The sequence below is a fragment of the Rhynchophorus ferrugineus genome, unplaced genomic scaffold (genome assembly GCF_030347505.1).
Source record: "Rhynchophorus ferrugineus isolate W39M unplaced genomic scaffold, kcgeb_rfMv2 rfM1, whole genome shotgun sequence".
Lineage (NCBI taxonomy): Eukaryota > Metazoa > Arthropoda > Insecta > Coleoptera > Curculionidae > Rhynchophorus > Rhynchophorus ferrugineus.
Window position 1 is genome coordinate 67523221 of NW_027472580.1, and position 21434 is coordinate 67544654.

The window sequence follows — 21434 nt, forward strand, 5'->3', positions numbered from 1 at the left end:
CTTGTTCCTCTCCTTCGTGTATATATAATTATATATATACTATATCGAACTAAAAATTTTTCCTAATCTCCATTCCCCTGCACTCTCCGTCGTCACCCTACTACTTCTCATTTACACCGAGAATTCTGGGCCCATAACCTTTTACGAATCACTTATGATTCGGGACGGGACGGAATTAATACACCACTTATGGCCTTAGAACAAAAGAGAAACTTTAAGTCCCAGCGCCCTCTACTAACTTTTCTTCCTCCTTCCTATACTGGCTCTTGTATCGAGACAAGTCATATATTTAACAGACCAAACATCGTTCTCATTTGATCCATTAGTTTGCCCATCAATTTTTCTAATCTAGAGATGTGGCTAGTTTCAGTAGGTTAAGATGTCGTCTCTCGATTTTGTGCTGAACCATTTTCAACCGTTTGGGCATAAGTTATGTTTGGTTGACTTGGTCTGGTGGGTAGACTGGTAGGTGTGGATTGTTTTTGTTGCTGTTGATGCCTTTTTTCCCTTAAGGCAGTATATAGTTTCTGTTGTAGTTGCTTGTGAACTGCGCAACCCTTGTAGTTCGCTGGATGACTTCCGTCACAGTTAGCACATTTCACTTTTTCTATCGATCTTTACGAGTACAATCTCCTGTTTTGTGTTCTCCTGCACATTTTACGCATCTATATGATTTGCGACAGTAAGTCTTTGTGTGCCCGTGCGCTTAACACCTTGTGCATTGTGGTATAATTCTTTTTATATGTGGTGGTTCGCATTTAATAATATTATTTTCCAATTTGGTGATTTCATACACCGCATATATATATATATATATATATATATATATATATATATATATATATATATATATATATAAATCTGATATATATAAACTTGACACAAATAAACATCAAACACATAATACATTAAACGCCTAAACTAATTTCTACAATATGCAATATTAATATTTATAGAGACATCTGACTGCAACTAAAATCATGTTAGCATACATAGACAGGCATGTATGGTTTGCCAATTCGGCTCCAATTGGCTCCAAAAACAATTATCAATTTCGATAAAATACGACACTAATAGAAATTGTACAAACTATTAAGTACATAACAATTATGTTGATCAAGTAAATAACTAATTTAATAATTAAATAAAATGTTGAAGGAATAACACGCCATATTACTGGATATTTTATTTTATAAATTAATGAAAATAGACACCTTTAAATTTATCTATTAGGCCTATACATTAGTTGCAAAGATTTTCTTTTTAATTTGAGGCTTTATTGTGAAAATCTGCATTGTCCATCGATAATCGCTACTTTTTCCCATCTTTCAGGCAACTTACAGATTACATTTTGGGAGAATGATGGATCTTTTGAGGCTATCGAATCGACCCATTTTTTTTTGGTATTTTCATAAGCAGTGAAGCACTGCTCAGACTGGTCAAGACTCATATGTCGGAACAAGTAGTAATCCGAAGAAACAAAGTCTAGAGAATACAGCGGGTGGGATAGCATTTTCCAGTTTAATGTTTCAAAGTATAATTTCACCAGTTTTGCAACATGTGGTCGAGCGTTGCCATGTCGAAGAATAACGTTGTTATGTCTTTACTCGTAATCAGAAGTATCCAAAGTCACCACTTTTAAAACGTCGAAACCAGTATTTACATGTTAAAATCGATGGAGCATGGTTAAGTTTGACACAGCATTCGATGACCTTCAGCCGCCAAATAAACAAGTCCCCCAACAACGAATCCAAATGCGATTTACTCGGTACAAATTGTTACATTTTTAATGTACATAAAAATTTGTTTGTTCACACTTCGACGAAATGACACATACTGAAAAACCAACTGTTGTCCTTTATCATTTTAAATTAATTACTACTATTAAATGATTATATGTTTTACTTTAAATGCACAATAAAAACGGACTTTTAGTTCAGCGGAATATCAATATTATGTTTTTGTGACAAAGGAAACTTAATATCATGTTTTTGTAGTACATATTAGATATGAAATTTAGCCTTATGCAACTAGGTCAGATCTCACACACATATGCACGCAATATTCTTAAAGAGGAAGTCTTGTCTTAGCATATTAATATCCATGTGCATAGAAGCATTCCTTGCCAAAATCAAAACTCCACAGTTATAAGGATTAGCCCTGGGCCACGATTGTGATGATGGTGACTGAAACTCCTCATGCATATGAAGTAAATTATTTTTATATTACAATAGTTAGTTTTTTGACGTTAACTGTATTACCGTAATGTACAAATGCATCTTGTGTAATATCTACAATGTATTAATGATAAAAATAATAAGCCTTCATTTTTCCAAATCATTTCGTGTCACCTATTATTGGAAAGTGTAGTTATTTTAAGTTCATTCCGAGTATAATATTTGCTACTTAGTCCAGAAACTTGTATCTCCATTATACTTGTAATTTTTAACAATATCTAATTACATATTAAAGAAAGTATGTTGATACATTTTAAAATACGCTTAAGCCATGAATGCAACTTTGTGTTGAGATTTCAAAACAATCAACCAGTTTTCGGAGTTTTGTGATTTTGTTTCAAACACTAATATTGTATTTATATAGATTGATATTTAGTGTGTAATATTGATTCCAGGCTATTAAATATAGTAAATTTTATATTAAACATTTATTTTAGGTCCTTATGCGCCCAGAACATCTAGACATCCCCAACATACACACCATAAGAAAAATGGACCCAGATAGTCCGTGGCCAGAGGAAAACATGAATTTTTCTACGTTCTGGACCAGATTAATCAGTTTGCGCTGTGAGGAGTGGAAATTCCAACTAAGGGATTTCCCACAGCCTTTATTGGACATCAAAAAGATGTACCTTTGTGGTGAACTAACATGCGCTGAACAACTTGCCCCAAGTAGAGGTTAGTATCATGTCATACATTTTTACAATTTTTTAATGTTCGCTTTAATAAACAGTGTGAACTGGATAATCTATTTTTTCTTCTTATATTACTATAAAAACCCCAGAGGTACTTATTTATTTGAGTTAGCATCATTGGGCATATTTTTTTTGATAGTTATCGTTAAACGTGAAATTTAAAATTTATTTATTTTTTATAAGCAAGGTTCTACCTTTTAGGAATTCTCTTTCTTATTTCGAAACGGTAAATCGAGCGAGTAAAATATGAAGCACGTAAACTTAAAAATTTAAATTAACATTTAATAACTATTAAGTGGTCTGCACGGTTAATTTCAATACATAATGGCTAATCCACAATATCTTTCTGTCGATGTATTAATTGAATCAATTATTAACCGCTCTTCGAACTAACGTTCAACTGCCAATAATGCTTGAGAAGTCCGGAAGAACAAGTCGTCCAAAAACAAACGAAAATCAGCGATTATTGGCCTCAAAAACCCATCCAAACTTACAACAGTTTCGGTGCCCTGACAGAAGAGATAGAAGAAAACCAGAGCAACAAAGAAAATCAACCAAAAACAATTCCCAGAGCACCCCCAGTAATAATATATAAGGTAGATGTTGTTAAACATCTGCATGACTTGCTCAAGACAATATGTAATAATTATACAATAAAAATAATCGGATCTGAAACAATGAAGATTCAAATTTTTGACACCTTCAAAGTGTAAATAAGAGAACTGGACAATAGAAATACGCAATATCATACTTTTCGACCAAAGTCCAAAAAAACATTTAAATTCGTCATAAAAGGACTACATCACGCCACAGATTCAAACAAATTAAAACAGCCCTAGCTGAACAAGGCCAGGAAGTTGTAAATATACACAATATTAAACATCATGTAACAAAGGAGACACTGCCAATGTTTTGTATTAATTTGATGCCAAAGGAAAATAATAAACATGTTAACGATATTAAGTATTTGGACCACAATGTCATTAAATATGAACCATATAGATGTGTTATATAGATGTGTAAAATATGCAGGAGAGCATGCGTGATTGCACGCGCAAAACATGTGATGATAAAGTAAAATGCGTCAACGTGACCATCCTGCAAATTATATGGAATACAACATCCTCATATATCATACGCACACGCAGTAACCAACAGTCAGACCCAACCTAATACGCAGACAACGCCAATCATCACTGAACCTATAAGTAATATTAGTAAATTAGAGGAAATGATGGTAAATTTATAGAGCAAATAAGTACAATGATGAATTTACTCGCCGTCCTCGTTACCAAGCTAGCCTAATGACTGATAGCCATTACAGCAAATACAAAATAGCTGTCTGGAATGCTAATGGACTCGAGCAACATCCCAGGGAGCTTACAATGTTCTTATATGAACATAATATTGATAACATGATAGTATCCGAAACACATTTCAAAAATAGAAATTATTTACGGATTCCGAAATAGAAGCTGTATCACACAAAACATCCAGATGATAAAGCACATGGAGGAAGATCTATAGTTATCCGTGAAAACACTGTAAAAGAGAGAAATTCAGCGAGGAATATTTATAAGCCACCGGTGTAACCAGTGAAAAAGCGCACGGGTTATTAACAATGAGTTCTATCTATTGTCCCCCTAAACATAACAACAAGGCAGAACAAGACCACGGTTTGTTTAACTCGCTGGGTAATAGATTAATTGCCGGAGGAGACTACAATGCAAAACATGTATGTTCTAAGGTTCTAGATTAATAACACCAAAAGGCAAATAATTGGTCAAAGCAATGAAGGCACATAATTTACAGCATATCTCTACTGGTGAGTCAACATATTGGCCGTCAGATAGAAATAAAATTCCCGATACCATAGACTTTTATATTACAAAAAATATTGACATCAAAACATGCAACGTGCTCATGCTTCGATCTATCATCTGATCACTCACCAGTTATTATAACAGTGAACTCAAATATTCTCAACAAAACAAAACCACTTTCTTTGCTTTTCTTTAATACGTACCCGTCTGAAATATCCGCAACAGAAGAAAATAACATAGTTGTCTTTCTTAACACTCCGTTTCAAATGGATCTGCCACATGAGAAATTTACTGTTAAAGAAGTAAAACAAACAATACATAAAGAAGTCAGTTCTAAAAAAGTTCCTGGTTTTGACCTAATTACTAGAGGAATCTTAAAAGAGCTCTCAGAAAAGTGTATCAAATTAATAACATTCATATTTAATGCCATGCTAAGACTTAATTACTTTCCTAGCACTTGGAAAGTGGCTCAAATCATTATGATTCTTAAACCTGAGAAAAATCAGAATACGTCTCCTCTTACCGTCTTATAAGCCTGTTACCTGTGATCTAAACTATTCGAAGAACTATACATTAAGAGACTCTAAATAATCGCAGAGGAGAGAAATATTATTCCAGACCATCAATTTGGCTTCCGTAATAAATACGGAACAACAGAACAAATACAGAGATCAGTCAACCAAATTAACAAAAACTTAAACGATAAAAAATATTGCTCCGCTGCATTTCTCGATATTTCTTGGGCCTTCGACAAGGTGTGGCATACTGGACTGCATGTTAAATTGAAAAAGCTTTTGCCCCACACTCAACTGCAGAAATCATACCTCAGAGACAGACATTTTATTATGAAACAAGGTGACGAATACACTGACTTACACCCAATATATCCGGATGTTCCGCGAAGCAGTGTTCTTGGCCCATTGTTATACCTGTTGTATACAGCTGACCTACCGACCTCAAGAAACATTACTGTTGCAACATATGTTAACGATACAGCGGTTTTATCATCACACCAGGATCCAATATCAGCCACAAGAAACTTCCAGCTTCATCTTAACAAAGTCGAATTTGGTTGAAAACGTGGCGTATCAAAACAAATGAGAGAAAATCTACCCATGTGACATTCACCCTTGTAGAAGAACTTGACCCTCGGTAAAATTGAATAATGATGAACTTCCGCAAGCGGATAACGTTAAATATCTGGGAATGCATTTTGATCGACTTTTGACGTGGAAAAACATATAGTGACAAAACGCAAACAGATTGGGCTTAAACTAAACCAAATGTAATGGCTGATAGGGCGTAAATCTAAATTATCTTTAGATAACAAGGTTTTGCTGTATAAGTCAATACTTAGGCCCATTTGAGCCTATGCTATTGAACTGTGGGGTACAACTAGCAAATCTAACATAGCCATCCTGCAGAGGTTCCAAAATAAAGTGTTGCGAGTGATCGTCGATGCCCCATATTACGTCTCCAGCAAACTGGTTCAGCGCGATATCTCTATAGAACCCATAGCGAGTGTGATTCGAAGTGTTAGTGCGAAGTACTCTGAAAGACTATTAGTGCATCCCAATGCACTCGCCAAACAGTTAAATGCGCACTGACAGTTTAGTGCATAGGCTCAAACTCAATCTACCGTACGAACTGATTAATAGACACACAGAGTGAGATTTAATAATCTCTGGAATAAGTTAGAATAGTATTTAGAATAAGTTAGGATAGACTTTAAAATGAATTAGAATAGTATCTAGAATAAGAATTAGATTATAAGTTGTACAGCAAATCACTTACTGAAGCGATCTTCGGCATGTCAGGATAGTTATATCAGTATAGGAAATCATATGATAGTACTTATTGCCCAAGGAATTATATATAGATACAGATTGTGGAAGTCCTAATAGATTAATTATAAAAAATTAATTTTTTAGTAACTATTTAATGAACTGCATTAAGTTGCTAATCAATATAAGTTCTTGAAAAGTGTAGGGTTTAAAAACAAAGACTTTTATTTTACTTTAAAACTACTTTATTTTACGAAAATAAATAGTGACTTATTAAACCTGCACCGCAAACGATACTGCCGGTTTAATATTAATCAAACATAACCAAAAACCAGATATCCAGCGCCGTATAAGGAGATCCTTCCTAAGGAGATGACCAAAACTTTCTGTTGTACTACATTACATTATTTCAATCCAGCGTCAAACTGTTTTCTTTTCTTAATATGTAAGTCGATTCCAATTAAATGTATTTTAAAGATGCTTATAATATCTCCGGAATCCTACCAACTCTGCTAAACATGAAACGTGTAGGTTTAAAAAACCTTTTTTTGTATTTTTAAAACTATTTTATTTTAGGGAAATAAATGGCGACTTGTTGACCCATGGCATAGGTAGCAGCGTAACCTATTATATAATTGTTTTATTACACTCTACCTATTATCCAATTTTTATGAAGTTATCATTTTTTAGTTTAACAATTCAATATACATATGGATCGATTCAGTGATTACTTAGTGATTACATTCAGTGACTTTTTCAAACAATGCACACTTTGTGTTTTCATTGATTAATGTGTTAACCATTTGTCCATTAATGCACCTACCATTTAAACGATTTATTTTACTTGATGCTCTGATATTTCAACTATAATGAAGTGCCAATATTTTTTTGATGTAATGTATTTACTGTATTACCCCTAGTGCTTCAACAATCTGCTCAGTATAATAAGCCCAATAACTGTTTATTACCCATTGGGAACTACTTCTTATGAAAACTATTATATACATGACATGTAGAAAGTCACTTCATTAATTGATTTACCGTGTCAAGTATCTTATTTTAAATCGTACTCTAAAGTTTATTAATTAATTCCATTTATTAGATCCGATGGCGTTAAACGTGTTAGTCTACGTACTTCACTTTCATGTCGCACATTTAGCTGATTAACAAACACATTGGAATGCACTAACACTCTTTTGAAGTACTTACCACAAACACTTTTAATGTGAATTACACTCCTTATGGGTTCTTAAGGGATATCATGCTGTATCACTTCACTAAAGACATTGTACGGAGCATAAGCACACAGTACTTTTGGCTTGGAATTGTTAGGCTTTGGAACGTTATTGTGTTGAATGATGACTATATTGAACTTGCAGTAGTACCCCATAGTTGGACTCCATAGGACCAAATTGGTCTAAGTTTACAGTAATACCTTGTTATCTAATGATAATTTGGATTTATGTCGAATTTAAGCCAATACAATACAATATATATGGAGTTATATACAATCGGCAATTATTAATATTCACTGGTTTACACTGGGCAGGGTAAAAGTTACATGGGTATATTTTGTTTCATTTGTCTTGATGGGCCATGTTTTCAGCCATAGTTCTATTTTATTTAGATGCGTTTGGAGATTCTTTGATATTGGTATTGAATCTACGTATGATGCTAAGATTACCATACTAGTACGATAGAAAAATACGTATTCACATTACTTTGGTCCATTATGATACGGATAGTCGTATCTGTTATGCGTATTTAAATCGTCATTTAAATGTTTTAAAATGTGTTTTACTAGAGTTGGAGCGTATTGAAAAAGTACGTCTTCACCCTAAGAAGGTTGGAACTGAACTAAGTGTGAATATCTGAAGACGTCATATCATTATTTCGATTCTTTCAAAATCTAAGTGTGTTATTAGTCACTGCATTGATGATTATTAAACTCATAAAACAAGCTTAAACAATTTATTGAATTATTTTATATTTCCTGTTTCAATAATTTATCGTCACTCGAAGTAAAGGCAAAATAGAAGATAACAAGGATAGATACTATAACTTAACTTGCACGACCAATCCATCTTTCTAGTTAAAGGTAAAGAGTAAATAAAAAAGTTTTCGTTATAAATGAGTTTACACGTGTACGTGAATACATTTACACATTGATAAGAAAATAGTAAATTTTTATGGAACAATAAAACGACGAAACTAATAGTATTGTCTCTTATTGAACAACAAAGCTTATAACATTAATTTACCGCTATTCACAAATTAAACTACATGTTATGTTAAACCACCAAGTGACTTACTATGAATTAATTATTATAATTAAAGAAAGATACTTAAGCATCATATGCCCTGGAATATTAAAAGATGCAAATAAAAGAAAATATCAATTTATATTATACAGTGCATAATTTACTTTGTACTGTTTTCATTTTCCTATTCCTAGAGACCCCAAAGTATCCATTATAATGCCAATTAGGTTGAATATCCAATCCATGGCTGTTGACATAAAATCATCCATTAATGATAAATTTTGTGATTTTCTCAGTGAAGCCTGAAACGTAAATTTGTAATAAATATCGCCATAATGAAATTTACATTATTCGAATATGATATAGACATTTCTAAAGTAACGATCTAATTTATTGCCTTATAGAATTTCAGTAAAATATTATACTAAATAAACAAAATACACAGTTTTTTAAACGATGTTTAAGAAAATCTGTTAGGTCTTATCGTTGGTAGTCGGCTAGTTAAGGATGCCGAAAAAATATCGACATTTTTGGCGGATATATTTTTGACCGATATATCGATATTTTTGTTAGTCGAAATTTTTCTAAATTAAAAAAAGATATATTTTAAACATTTTAAATATCTTTTAATTATTTTCAATAAACCTTAAGTACCAAAAACTTGAGTTTAAAGTTTAGTGATTAATACTTTATTTTAAAGTTTTATTAAAAATATTGCTACATTTTAAAATATCTTTGGATCGATATATGATTTTTTTTTGTTTCCTGATCATTTAGATGTACAGCGATGTTTCTTTTCAAATGGCGGCAATTGCTTATATTTTAGACTTTCCTTTAAATATAATTGCCTGGGTGGGACCAACATGTTTCCAGTTCTTATTCGTGAAATAAAGTTGATTAAGTAAAAGTGTGTTTGATCCCTATACATTCACAACTTATATTACAAATATACAGTAATGTATACTAATTAAATTACATTTGTGGTCAGAATATATAATATATATAAAACTATAATTTCAACATCTTCTTGCTTTAATATACATTTATTTTCCCGGCTTGGGAATTTTCTGAAGTAGCTTTAGAGCCTCCTGCATAGCCTTCAGAATGGCATCAGCCTGATTTAGCGGTGGCATTGGTGGTATACCTGGTAATTGAGGTAAGGCCTCTCTTGATATCTGAAAAGAATCAGTGATAATACATAGTTCAAGAATGATTTTGACATTTTACCTAAATTCCAATTAGAATGGTGTTATATTTAATGGTTAGACATTCGTTAATAACTGTCTGGGACCGCCTTAATTACAATGTAATATTTTTGTTATACATGTTTTAGTTGATTAGTTTTGTGTTATAATTATATTATTATTTATTTAATTGCCATATTAATATTGACTGAATGGTAATAAAGTAATTCTTTTTAAAAGAGAAAATCAAAATTAAGTTAGTGATTTCTTCATTATCAAACATCAAATATTGCGAAGTCGAATTGCGAACTGACTCTAAGGATATTTTTGATGCAAACTATCTAGGCACTCCAAATTTTTATCAGTCATAAACTATTAAGTAAATCAAGGGTATCATAAAATTACTTAAGTACAAGATCTTTATTTAAAAATTAATTTGTGTTACTTGTGCATTAACACACAATTAAAATGATTTTTGGGGTTAGTTCATTGGCGAAATATGGATTCATTACAACACGAGAGATCAAAAAGAAATTCAAATTACGGGGGTTTTCAATGGGAATATGATTAAAAAACTTGTTGTCTTAAAACGATTTTTTCAGCGAATAAGGTCATTATTGGAATGACAATGCACAGGGACATGCTGGCATTATTATCAAGACAAAAATATACGAATTAGTCTACAAATTGCTTTCAGAACTACAGTATTCGCCATTTAGTACCCATCCATTATTTCTTATTTTCAAATTTAAAGAAATAGTAGCAGTTGATCTTTGACATCACAATCACCACTTTTAAAACTTTGAAATTAAACTCTAAGATTACACTCGTTGCAGGAAAGTTTCAAATATATTTATCATTAAGCCTCATAACATTAAAAGTATATTAAAATGAGCTAATTGATAGTCCTAACATTTTTATATAAAGCTCGTGTTAACTTAATAAATTTGCAAAAAATTAATTTCAGCAATAAAAAATAAAATAAAAAGCAATAATGCATTATAAAATTGTTTTTTTTAGATTAAAAGTTACTTGGTTAGGCTAATATTTTACATATTCATTATTAACAATTATAAACTATATTATTATCATGCGTATTACGATAATATTATGAATTAGTTTAAATAAATGGAAATATAAATTGACAGATTAAAGACACTTTAAACGTCTGAACGTCAAATTACTAAAACATTTAAATGATTAATGAGCCAACAAAAGTTGAGAAATTTATACATATATATGTACTGTGTTATAATTTTTTAACATACATTTCATTATGATGCTTTGTATTCTTACCCTGGTATGTTGTTCATTTTGTTCCTCACATTTGCTGAACTCAATATTCCAGATCATCATCAATAAAGTAATGAGGATTAGTTTTCTTGCACTTGACATAATGTCGTATTTTCGGTGAAACAACGTTATCAATATGATGTAGTATTATGTTATGTAGATCAATACATTTAAACGCGGAAAGGACTTTATATATGTGTTAGATTTATCGCTTACAAATATGCGGTAGGTACATTTGATTGTTTTGTTTGAACGCCGGAATGCTATTAAATGGGCTAGTTTAGACAGGAAACATAATATCTCTCCATCTTGATCATTAATATCGTGCCTGCATGAATAAAAATGATTACATTAGCTTACATATTTGTTAGTAACAATCCTAATGTGATATTAATTGTTTTTATTAATATTAACGATTTTATTTTCATGGATAAGGCCTGGTGTGCCATTAAAAGCTATATATTATTATTATTTTTGTTATTTAATTAGCAATTTAAGTGAATTATATGTGTAGATAAAATAATACCATCATGTTAGTCTAACGCCAAAAATTCGTATATTTCGTATATTAAGTTTCACTTAGCAACTTCCGTAGGGTGAATACTTTTTAATATATCTTGATATTTAAAGTATTCTTGATTCGACGATAATAATGTCCATTTATTATTTTGATTATATATTTTATTGGTCTGTGATTTTATTTTTAAAACAATAAAAAAATAAAAAACATCTTATATAAAAAAGTGCATAATAGTAGTAAATATGACATTCAATTGGATAATTAATAGCAGCAGTAAGTACGCATACAAAGTGCATGATTGACCTTGTTAATACACTTCAAAAAGGTCTGGAGAATCAAGTTCTTATTTTTTGCCAAAATTTCTTTAGTTTTTTTCGCACTTTTAGCACTTCTTAATACATGCTATAACCACCTGAATATCCTTAAAGCTCTTTTTTTATTCTTGTATCTACTCTTCCATTTCATTCAGAGTTAATTTTTATTCTGTATTCATTTTCTGCTGTTTTTATTAATTCTAGAACGGTTCATAATATTTCTAGATAGATTATTACAATAACTGTATATATGATTATAGCTAACTCAAAATGTAAATAAGAACGTGTTGTTTGAATTTGATCGTTGAATTGGATTTGTAGCTATCATGTTTATACGCTGTTGGATGACAGGTAATATGGAAGTCGAAAAATCGTCACTGAAATGCTGCCTCAATGGTATGAAAGGAAACCGTTTCTGCAATGAATAGTAGGGGGTGATGAAAAATGTATTATTTTCAAAAATGCTAGGAAAATCATGGTTATTACTTGGTAAAGATAGCCGATATTTTTCTGGTTAATAAGGGATATATTTTAAGTATATTAAATTTTATATATAAAAATTAATTATATATATAAAATAACTGTCGTCAACAAATATCGTATATCGGTAACTATCTGTGCTTGCTGCAATTCAAGCATTTTGAAAAGTGTTCGTCATGATAGTTGTGCCCCATTGTTAGATTGAACAGCAAACGAAATAGATAGCCAATACTTATCGATTGATATTATCGCTAAAGTTTCTTTCTCAGCTATGTGAATTCTCAGTTTACATTTTATTTTGTTATATTTAATGCCTTGTAACCAATGAAAAATATGACAGATATGTATATCATTTTTACAGTCGTGTTTCTCTGAAATTCTGTTGCAATATACGTAATGATATGATATGGTATGATAAACCATAGTTTAAAACATTTCTAGATTTTTAATTTTTATGATTATTATTTAACACACACAACAATATTAACACCGACAATATTTTTCACCTAATTGTTATCTTTACATTTTAGCCATAAGGACAGTTTTGATTGATTTAGGAGATCCTTTCGAACCATGCGAAATATCACGAAGTATGCAACCAAGAAAGTTCTACTATGATCTTAATTGCGAAATTGAATCTTACAGTTATGCTTTTGGACCGTGTTGGGAACCAGTTATCGCTCAATGTAATTTAAGTAAGTAATCTTTTAAAAATAAAATCATAACATTATTTATAATTGTTTACATTAAAACGTTGTGAGAACCATTACATAATATTTGCGTATTTATTTAAGGTTTTAATAAAATATTTGCACCTTCGCGAGATCCCTCGCCGCCTTTGCCATTTTGGGATAAAATGAGGTTACTAATGCATGGAAGACTCACCATGGTAGTTCAGAAGTTGCAAGTTTTATTACACGCATCGTTAGATCCCTATAACACAACGGAGGAAATGGCATTAACGTGGGAAAAAGTAATTATGGATTGGACCAATGGTATTTAGATTTTAAAAAATGGTTGTTTTTTTTTTCGTTGTACTATCGTTATAAATTTTCAGCTAAACTGGTATTCAAGGGCGACTTAAATATATTTGTTAGAACGGCATCTAAATACGACGATGTTCAACTATTGAAACTACCTAATTTAAAATTGATATTAAACTTCCAGTGGGTTTGCCTTGGTGATCCAAATGACCATCACAACGTTATCTATTGTGCCCCAGACAAAATACCAGAATATTCAAGTAACCAAGTAAGTTCTTAACATATATATCTTGAATTAGTTCATTAATTGAACATTAATTTCATAATATTAACGTTTGGTTCTTTGCAGGTACATGATTCTTTTAGAGCATTTAGGTCTCAAAATGTAAACCTTAGCATTGTTTTGGAAACAAAACCAACACCTAATCAATCACAAAGTGGTTGTCCTATCCTATTATTGTATGGAAGTACACTAAGATGGATAGAAAATTTAAAATTGATCCTATCAGGTTAGTTTTATTTAAAATAATTTATTTCATATATTTCTAATAATTGATAACAGTTTTAATAATTTACTCAGTAACATATGTTGTATATCAGTTTAATAAAGAACCACATTAAATTTATGTGTAATCTAAATCAGCTTTATAAGTTGTTGTTCAACAATTTTGTTGTGTCTTAACAGATGGCTTGTCTTTTATTTCACTGAAAAGCATTCCTAGTTTTATAGAAATATATGTGGATTTTTAGGTAGTTCTACCAACTCGTATTGTTGTCTACCATCCAGTAATGCTATTTTTGTGGAAAATGTAGCACCAAACATATTTTTTATTAATATATTGTTACTAGTCGTCTCCTAAAATACTCTTATATAACCCATGGATTCTTCTTCAGTCTCTGCAATAGTAATGTACATATGATATAGATTAGTACATATGTTATAACATAACATAACATGCTTTTTTCTGTTAAATACACTACATCAAACTACAACACAACATGAACTAGTTTAATCCTGCATTGGATTAGGCAGGGTTAAGTAAGTTTTAATTGAAGTTTTGAGCTCTAGAAGGCTAGTTGCACAATATGCTCTAATAATAGAACACTATTCTAGTTTGGCTTTGACACACGAATATATTTTTAGGTGGATTTAAATACTCATGAGTAACTTTCTGGTATTTTATAGAAGAAATGAAGTATTCTCCGTCAAGACAACATTATTTAAATTGTGCTACAATAATGTGCTATACATCCACTTTCATTGTCTAATTTAGCTCTCTCCGAGTTCTAGTTATTCTCACATCTCAAAAAAACCCGAACTTGTACTTGAAACAGTTTTCATCGATAAAATGTTTAGATCGTCGATTGGTCCCTGAATCGACTAATTAGTCACTGAATAAGTAAATCACTGCAACAAATATATATCGGGAAACATAAAATACTATTCGGCAAAAAGAATAAATCAAAGAAGACAAAGCTTATTGAACAATTATTATTGTGTAATTTTTTAGGCGTTACAAGACCAACTAAAAGAGGTAGAATATTTAATAATTTAAGACCAAGAAAAATCCAATTAAGTCGACATTATAAGAAACTGAACCTGCTGGTTGGTCTACATAAATTTCAGGTTTGTTATTGGATGTCATTTTCCATGCACCGAGGTTGTGAGCTGTTTGGTGGACGACTGTCATCTAGCTCAGGTATACAGATGAACTTAATATAATTTAGAATTTAAAAATATTGGTTGGTTAAAAAAATTTCAGAACATTCTCTATCCCTAATTTCTATTGACGATGGTCTAAAACACCGTCCAAAAGCTGAATGGTCAATTGTTTATATGAATTCTGAGCTCACTGATTCAGAAATTTGGCTAAAAAGCGCTCTACAAGATGATTCTGAGATAGAAACATCTAGACTACAACCTATTGAGAAAACTTATTGCCTGTCTGTTGCTAAGGTATGAATATCTATCTGCCTAAATTAAAATTAATATAACAATACATTCTTAAATTTATTTCATATCTCATAATGGTTCAATATAGAATTACTATTAAGAACCATCCTATGTAATAATTTTGTTTTAAAATTTAAGTAGCGATGTACGGTTGATAAATTCTCCAACTAATCTACAATTTGTTTTTAAAATCACGTAAAACTAGATACTTATCAAGAAAAACCTTTTGATTTTTATTTAGTGTTTATAATACTTGTACATGCGAATATATGACTTGGTCGCTATATTAAAAATCTGAGGAGTCTGCGCCCTAGTTCAATGTCATATAAGGGTTGTAATACTTCGATTGTTAACATGGGAGTCGAATGTTTCCTTATGCCCTTATTGTTCTTATATTTCTTAATTTCCTGAATGATTCTTGGTATTCGAGTTTGACTTAATTGAGTGTTTGACTATTCTGAAATATTTGTATTATATTTATATTGTGTTTCGCAGAATATAGTCATTACATTTTTTATATTTCGATTCGAGATCTTGTTTTTTTGTTCATTCATACCATATATACATTCATAAGTTTTTCCTCAAAATTAATCTAAATCAAAAATATATTTATCTCTGGGTCTATTTTTATTGTTACCTGTTGCAATTTTTTGGTAATTTGTTTCTAACCATCTCCAACAGCAAGTATTGTAACTTGTTTGCTTTGATAACGTTGGTGGGTCTCATGTACAAACATCGTAGAAGATTTGGACTGATAAAATGAAATAGTATTTTTTTTACCATAAACAATAATGAATAGAAATGCATTAGTATTGTATGTCACCCTCTAACTTTATTTATAACTAGCGTCGTTTTGAGTGTACTTCATAGAAGATCGGATTGTCTTATATTTCTGCAAATATGATTTATAAAGATTCCTGATGCCTGATTCATAATGGCGCATTTTATTATTTTGATATATTCTCAGCTGTCTATTAGTACGATTAAATTTTCATAATTGCATTCATGTCTCATCAAAGAAAAAAAGCAGAACTGTTTATATAGAATTCCATAATTAGTAAGTTGTGAATAGGACATCGGTTGTAATCATCCATTACTTCGTGCAACCGCTAAATTTTTATATTCCACTGTTTCGAAAATACGTGACCCATAATTAAATATTCCCATAATTTTTTATAATATCTATTTAAAAAAATCTTGAAATATTATATAAATATTGTTAGATTTCTGGATAACTTAAACAACATTTATATGGGCGAAACAATTTAAAATAAGGGACTTATAGTATAAAAAGTACACATTTAGTTAGTCAGAATCTAGTTGAGTGATTTGTATGATTAGGTGTCTTATGGTAGGGAAGCTACCTTGCCCACCCAATCAAATGGTAATACTAATAAAGAAACTCCGACACATCGTTTGGTGGTATATGATTTGAGAGGTGCTTGGACCAAAAGCAATAGGAATGTTGCTTTGGTTTTGTTTGACACTTTTATGAAAACCAAAGTAAGTGAATGTAATTATTCCTTTCCCCTTTTCTGACTAAAAAATAATATTTTAAGCGAATGAAAAAAAACTTATCTACTGAAGCCTTAAAAGGATTTAGAAAAGACACAAATACAACACCTATGAAGAGGAGGAATGCAGAGTCATCAAATACACCAGCAAATACTGCAATGCAGGTCCTGTCAATAAGTATTTTATTTTCAGTCGCTTTAACTCAATGCTTATATTTTAGGCTATCCAAGCATCCAGTTCTAGTCAAGATACACCATCTCCAATTTGTAAATTACAATCGGGACATGCAGCTAATATGTTGCAACAATTAATTGCGGAGGCTGATAATAACTCTATTGTATATAGTGATGATTTATCAGCAGTTTCGAGACAGCAGTATTTACAGGGCGCTCAAGCCTGTCAAGGGGATGACGTTATACATAAAAACTGGCAAAGTAGGAATTATATTGTGCAGAGACGAAACTAGAATTATTGAAAATAAAAATAATAGAATCTACAGTTAAATGTGCAAAACTAGTAGTTGTATATTAAATAATGCACTTTCTTTTTATTTGCCATGTTAGTTTAGTTTGTGAAGTTCTTATGTATTTGAGAAATCATTCTAATTAAACAAGTTATATCGCCATTCTCAGTATTCGCGCAGAGGCCTGAGTGTAAACAATTGTGATAAAGAAGGAAAGTACAAAATCGGTCTTTAGGGATCTTGTACTTCATCAGCAACTGCTTATAGAGAGTAAATGATTCAACTCAGTTATACACAGAAATTAAAATGAGCCTCCACTGGCTACTGTTAGAAGATCGTGAAAGATGTCAACCAAATTACCTATGTCAATAATGAAATTAAAAATGCAGATTTAAGCATTTTAAATTTATATTTTCTTTATGACCGCTGAAGGCTATACAACTATTGATAAAATAATTATTTTAGATGAAAGTTACATACAGTTTTTCAATATCTGCATTCATCAAAAAAGAAACACAACTTTGAATACAGGAAGATGAAAAATCTCCTGTAGTGATAAAAAGATAGTGAATGTAGATGGAAACTATATACAAAATATTTTTTAAAGGTATAGGTGTGGTGAAGGGCAGAGTAGTGCAAATTATTTGCCTTCTATATTCAGTAAAGTGCTAAAAAAGTTTAGTAGCAGTAACACTTGGTTTTTCAGTCTATATCTATATTATTTAAAAAAATTACACTAATAAAGATTTGTCTAATGATTTTTACTTTTCCTACTTATCGCTCACGCATCGCCAAAATTAAACTTCTAGCTATTTTTTGAGGTAAAAAATATGGGGTCAAAGATTTCAGCCAAAAGAAGAGTTTGATATCGCTGTTAAATATTGTGATAATTATATTGCTGCTAAAAAGGTTTTTAAATTATTTAAGGAGAACATTAAACATTGAATTTTGAACGTTAAATATACATTTTTAGAAAATTATTTGAATCTATATACTCAATAATTATAGTTTGGTCCTGGTATATAGAGATTGCTTAATAGTTTTTATCATTCTCGTTACTTATTAGGACTTTCTCTCAATAATTATTATTTTTAATGAAACAATTGAAATTTAAAGATACTAATGAATTTTTGAGGTACAGTTGTAATTAGTTAATATATCTTAATTAGCTAATATATATTACTGTTGCGAAAATAAATGTATATTTCACTTAAAAATAATGGATTGATGTTGTTTCAGTATCTTTGGTTAATGCGCAAGTTCTGTTGAAAGGCTGTGAAACAAATGGGTATGTTATTCTTAGTGCAGCCAAAGCAGAAATTATGCAAAGAAATCATAGGCCAGTGTGGAAAGATAGAACCTTAGTTTCAAAAACAACCTGGACCGGATTATTAGAATGTATGCAATATTATGCTACTGTTAATGCAGGAGAGAATGATCCTAATGGTATGATGCAATACTATTTTGATATGTATATAGTGTGTTATAGTATCAAATTTTTTTACAGAGAATATTATGTGGTTAACAGTTGATAATATTCAAGAAAAAGAGTCCGCTGAAATATCTGAACCATCAGAAGTGCCAAATATGGTGGGTAGTGGTGTTTCAGTGGGTGCGGTTGTGAGTGACACCGTTGGACCTAGTACATCTCGTCAGGTAGGGTTATTTATTTTCGTTGTGTTAAAGTTTTTAATCGTAATTGATTTTAGTTACAACGTATTGTTTCAAGATGCAAGTGTGAGTTTTATTATGCAGGATATGGAGATATTAGTGTAGATCCTGAAGGTAAAGATATTTAAAAGGTTCTGTTAATTCATTTTGTTTTTTTATTAGGTGCTGCATATATTCAGGTATTTTTTCGCTTCAAAAGAAAAGGCTTTTATTAAAAAAAACTTAGTACAACATATATTAATATTTGTACCAATTTGGCGATAAAATAGCCAATGCACATTATAAAAATTTATGACATCAACACTTGTTGCGGCATTAATTTAGAATTTTGATTTATATACGTTTACTGTTTTATAACGTATAATTATTATCACTAACGTAGTGAAGAACTTTATATGGTATTGACATTTGACAACAGTGTCGGCCAGTACCAACATAAATTGACACAGATTGATTCGATTACATGTTACGACGTATCAGACATCATTATGTCTCTTTTTAACTAACTTTACATTTGCGGAATATTCGATGTTATCCATGAAGAACACTGACTGTTTTATTGGAAGGACTTTTAATTGACTTGTTTTGAACTTACCATTTTTAAATTGTTAAAGCCAAAACCCATAATTGTGATATGACGAAAGAGCATCATCATGTTTTTAAATGTCTGATCAGCTACAAAAAACCAAATCAAACAACAAAAGTAATGGATAACATTAATTGGTATTTAACATATAGTAGTCGCCAATATAATGTTAAGCCCCATAAAAAAAAGTTGAGCCAAATCATATTATTTTTGTAACCAATTAACGTTACTAACAGCGAGAAATAACTAGACCCTTAAATCGTTCATGCAGAATCGTTGCTACTAAATCATCACTAGTTCGTCCAATGTTAGTATCTTAAGAACACTCATTTTGATAATTAATGCATTGATATTAATATCTTGAATAATACTATATATATAATCTTTATTAGATACGCTTAGTATAATCTTAATTTGCAATTAATTTATTACTACTTTTCCTATGTACTTGGATTAATTAACAAGCAAGACGAGTGCGAGAAAATACATCAGAATGTATTCCTCAATTATAATATTATGATTATTTATCAATTATTAACTTATAGCTATAGTTTAGACTAATAATACACACTAAATGTTCACGCAAGTTCGTATGGTTTTGTTCGTTTCAATCTCCTGACATCCTGCGCGCTGTCTAGCAATTGTATTGCTTCCACGTTAGTATGATTTAGTAATCTTCTTTCGTGTTTCAAGGCGAAATCCTGCACAACTTCGCAAATCCATTTGATTTCCAGGTCATCGTGCAGTTCTTCATTGGTTACATAGCGATAGGCATTGGTAATCAATCGAAGAACCTTGTTTTAACAGCGCTGTATGACTAACTGATTTGAATTTATAGTGCAACCCCATATTTGCACCCCATAGGTCCAAATTGGCTTTATAATTGTATTATAGATCAACCTCTTTGATTTTAGATCAAGTTGAGAGTATCTTCCGACTAACCAGTATAGTTGTTTTATTTTGGTTCTAATGTGTTTTGCTTTTTGTCTAACGTCATGCTTCCAATTTAATCTACCGTCAAGATGGATTCCAAGGTATTTTGCTGATTCTGCTTGAGGAATCGGGCATCCATTGAGTGATGTAATTAAGTTTTTATTATTTCGCCTTAATGCAAAATTAACGTGGACAGATTTGGAGCTATTAAGTTGAATTTTCCAATCTTTTGTCCATTTGTAAATTTTATTGGCTGCCACTTGCACTTTTTCTATTGCCCTAGACAGAGATATATCTTTTACCATAATAACTGTGTCGTCGGCGATGGTTCCAAGAAGTGTTTCTTTTGTTGTTGGAATGTCAGCAGTGTAGAGCCGATACAGGAGAGGTCCTAAGACGCTACCTTGTGGAACTCCAGCCGAGATATTTTTAAATATCGAGAACGCCATTTCGTGCGATTCTCTAAATTTTCTTCTGAATAAATATGACTCCAGCAATTGACAATAGTTACGCGGTAACAATTTGCTCATCTTACAGATTAATCCCAAATGCCAAACCCGATCAAAAGCTTATGAGACATCCAGGAATATTGCAGATTTCTTTTCTTCAAACGCTCTTTCAATAGCCGCAGTTACTCTGTGCACTTGATCGATTGTTGAATGGTGATTTCGAAAACCAAACTGGAAATCTGATATTGTTACCAAATGTTTAACACGTTTAAATAACAGTTTCTCAAAT

The 21434-nt window shown here is 31.1% G+C and overlaps 1 protein-coding gene and 1 long non-coding RNA gene across 5 annotated transcripts in view; one reads left to right on the forward strand and one right to left on the reverse strand.

Moving 5' to 3' along the window:
* hob (bridge-like lipid transfer protein family member hobbit) overlaps nt 1-21434 on the forward strand; it is a 42106-nt gene that overhangs the window by 12111 nt on the left and 8561 nt on the right. For all 3 annotated transcript variants that reach the window (XM_076419304.1, XM_076419312.1, XM_076419321.1), the window contains exons 18-30: nt 2675-2915; nt 13122-13286; nt 13386-13586; nt 13649-13842; nt 13924-14083; nt 15086-15274; nt 15338-15531; nt 16870-17031; nt 17088-17207; nt 17264-17477; nt 18746-18952; nt 19014-19162; nt 19216-19291. In XM_076419304.1, the coding sequence (XP_076275419.1) occupies nt 2675-2915; nt 13122-13286; nt 13386-13586; nt 13649-13842; nt 13924-14083; nt 15086-15274; nt 15338-15531; nt 16870-17031; nt 17088-17207; nt 17264-17477; nt 18746-18952; nt 19014-19162; nt 19216-19291 (2272 nt within the window). The remainder of the gene's footprint in view (nt 1-2674; nt 2916-13121; nt 13287-13385; nt 13587-13648; nt 13843-13923; nt 14084-15085; nt 15275-15337; nt 15532-16869; nt 17032-17087; nt 17208-17263; nt 17478-18745; nt 18953-19013; nt 19163-19215; nt 19292-21434) is intronic.
* On the reverse strand, nt 8923-11487 carry LOC143206912 (uncharacterized). Of its 2 annotated transcripts, XR_013008561.1 has the most exons (3): nt 11281-11487; nt 9842-9975; nt 8923-9102 (listed from the first exon to the last, which is right to left on the reverse strand). It is a non-coding gene; the product is annotated as an uncharacterized LOC143206912 (long non-coding RNA). The 2 variants fall into 2 exon arrangements; XR_013008560.1 differs by lacking the exon at nt 8923-9102 and having other exon boundaries at nt 9713-9975; nt 11281-11479.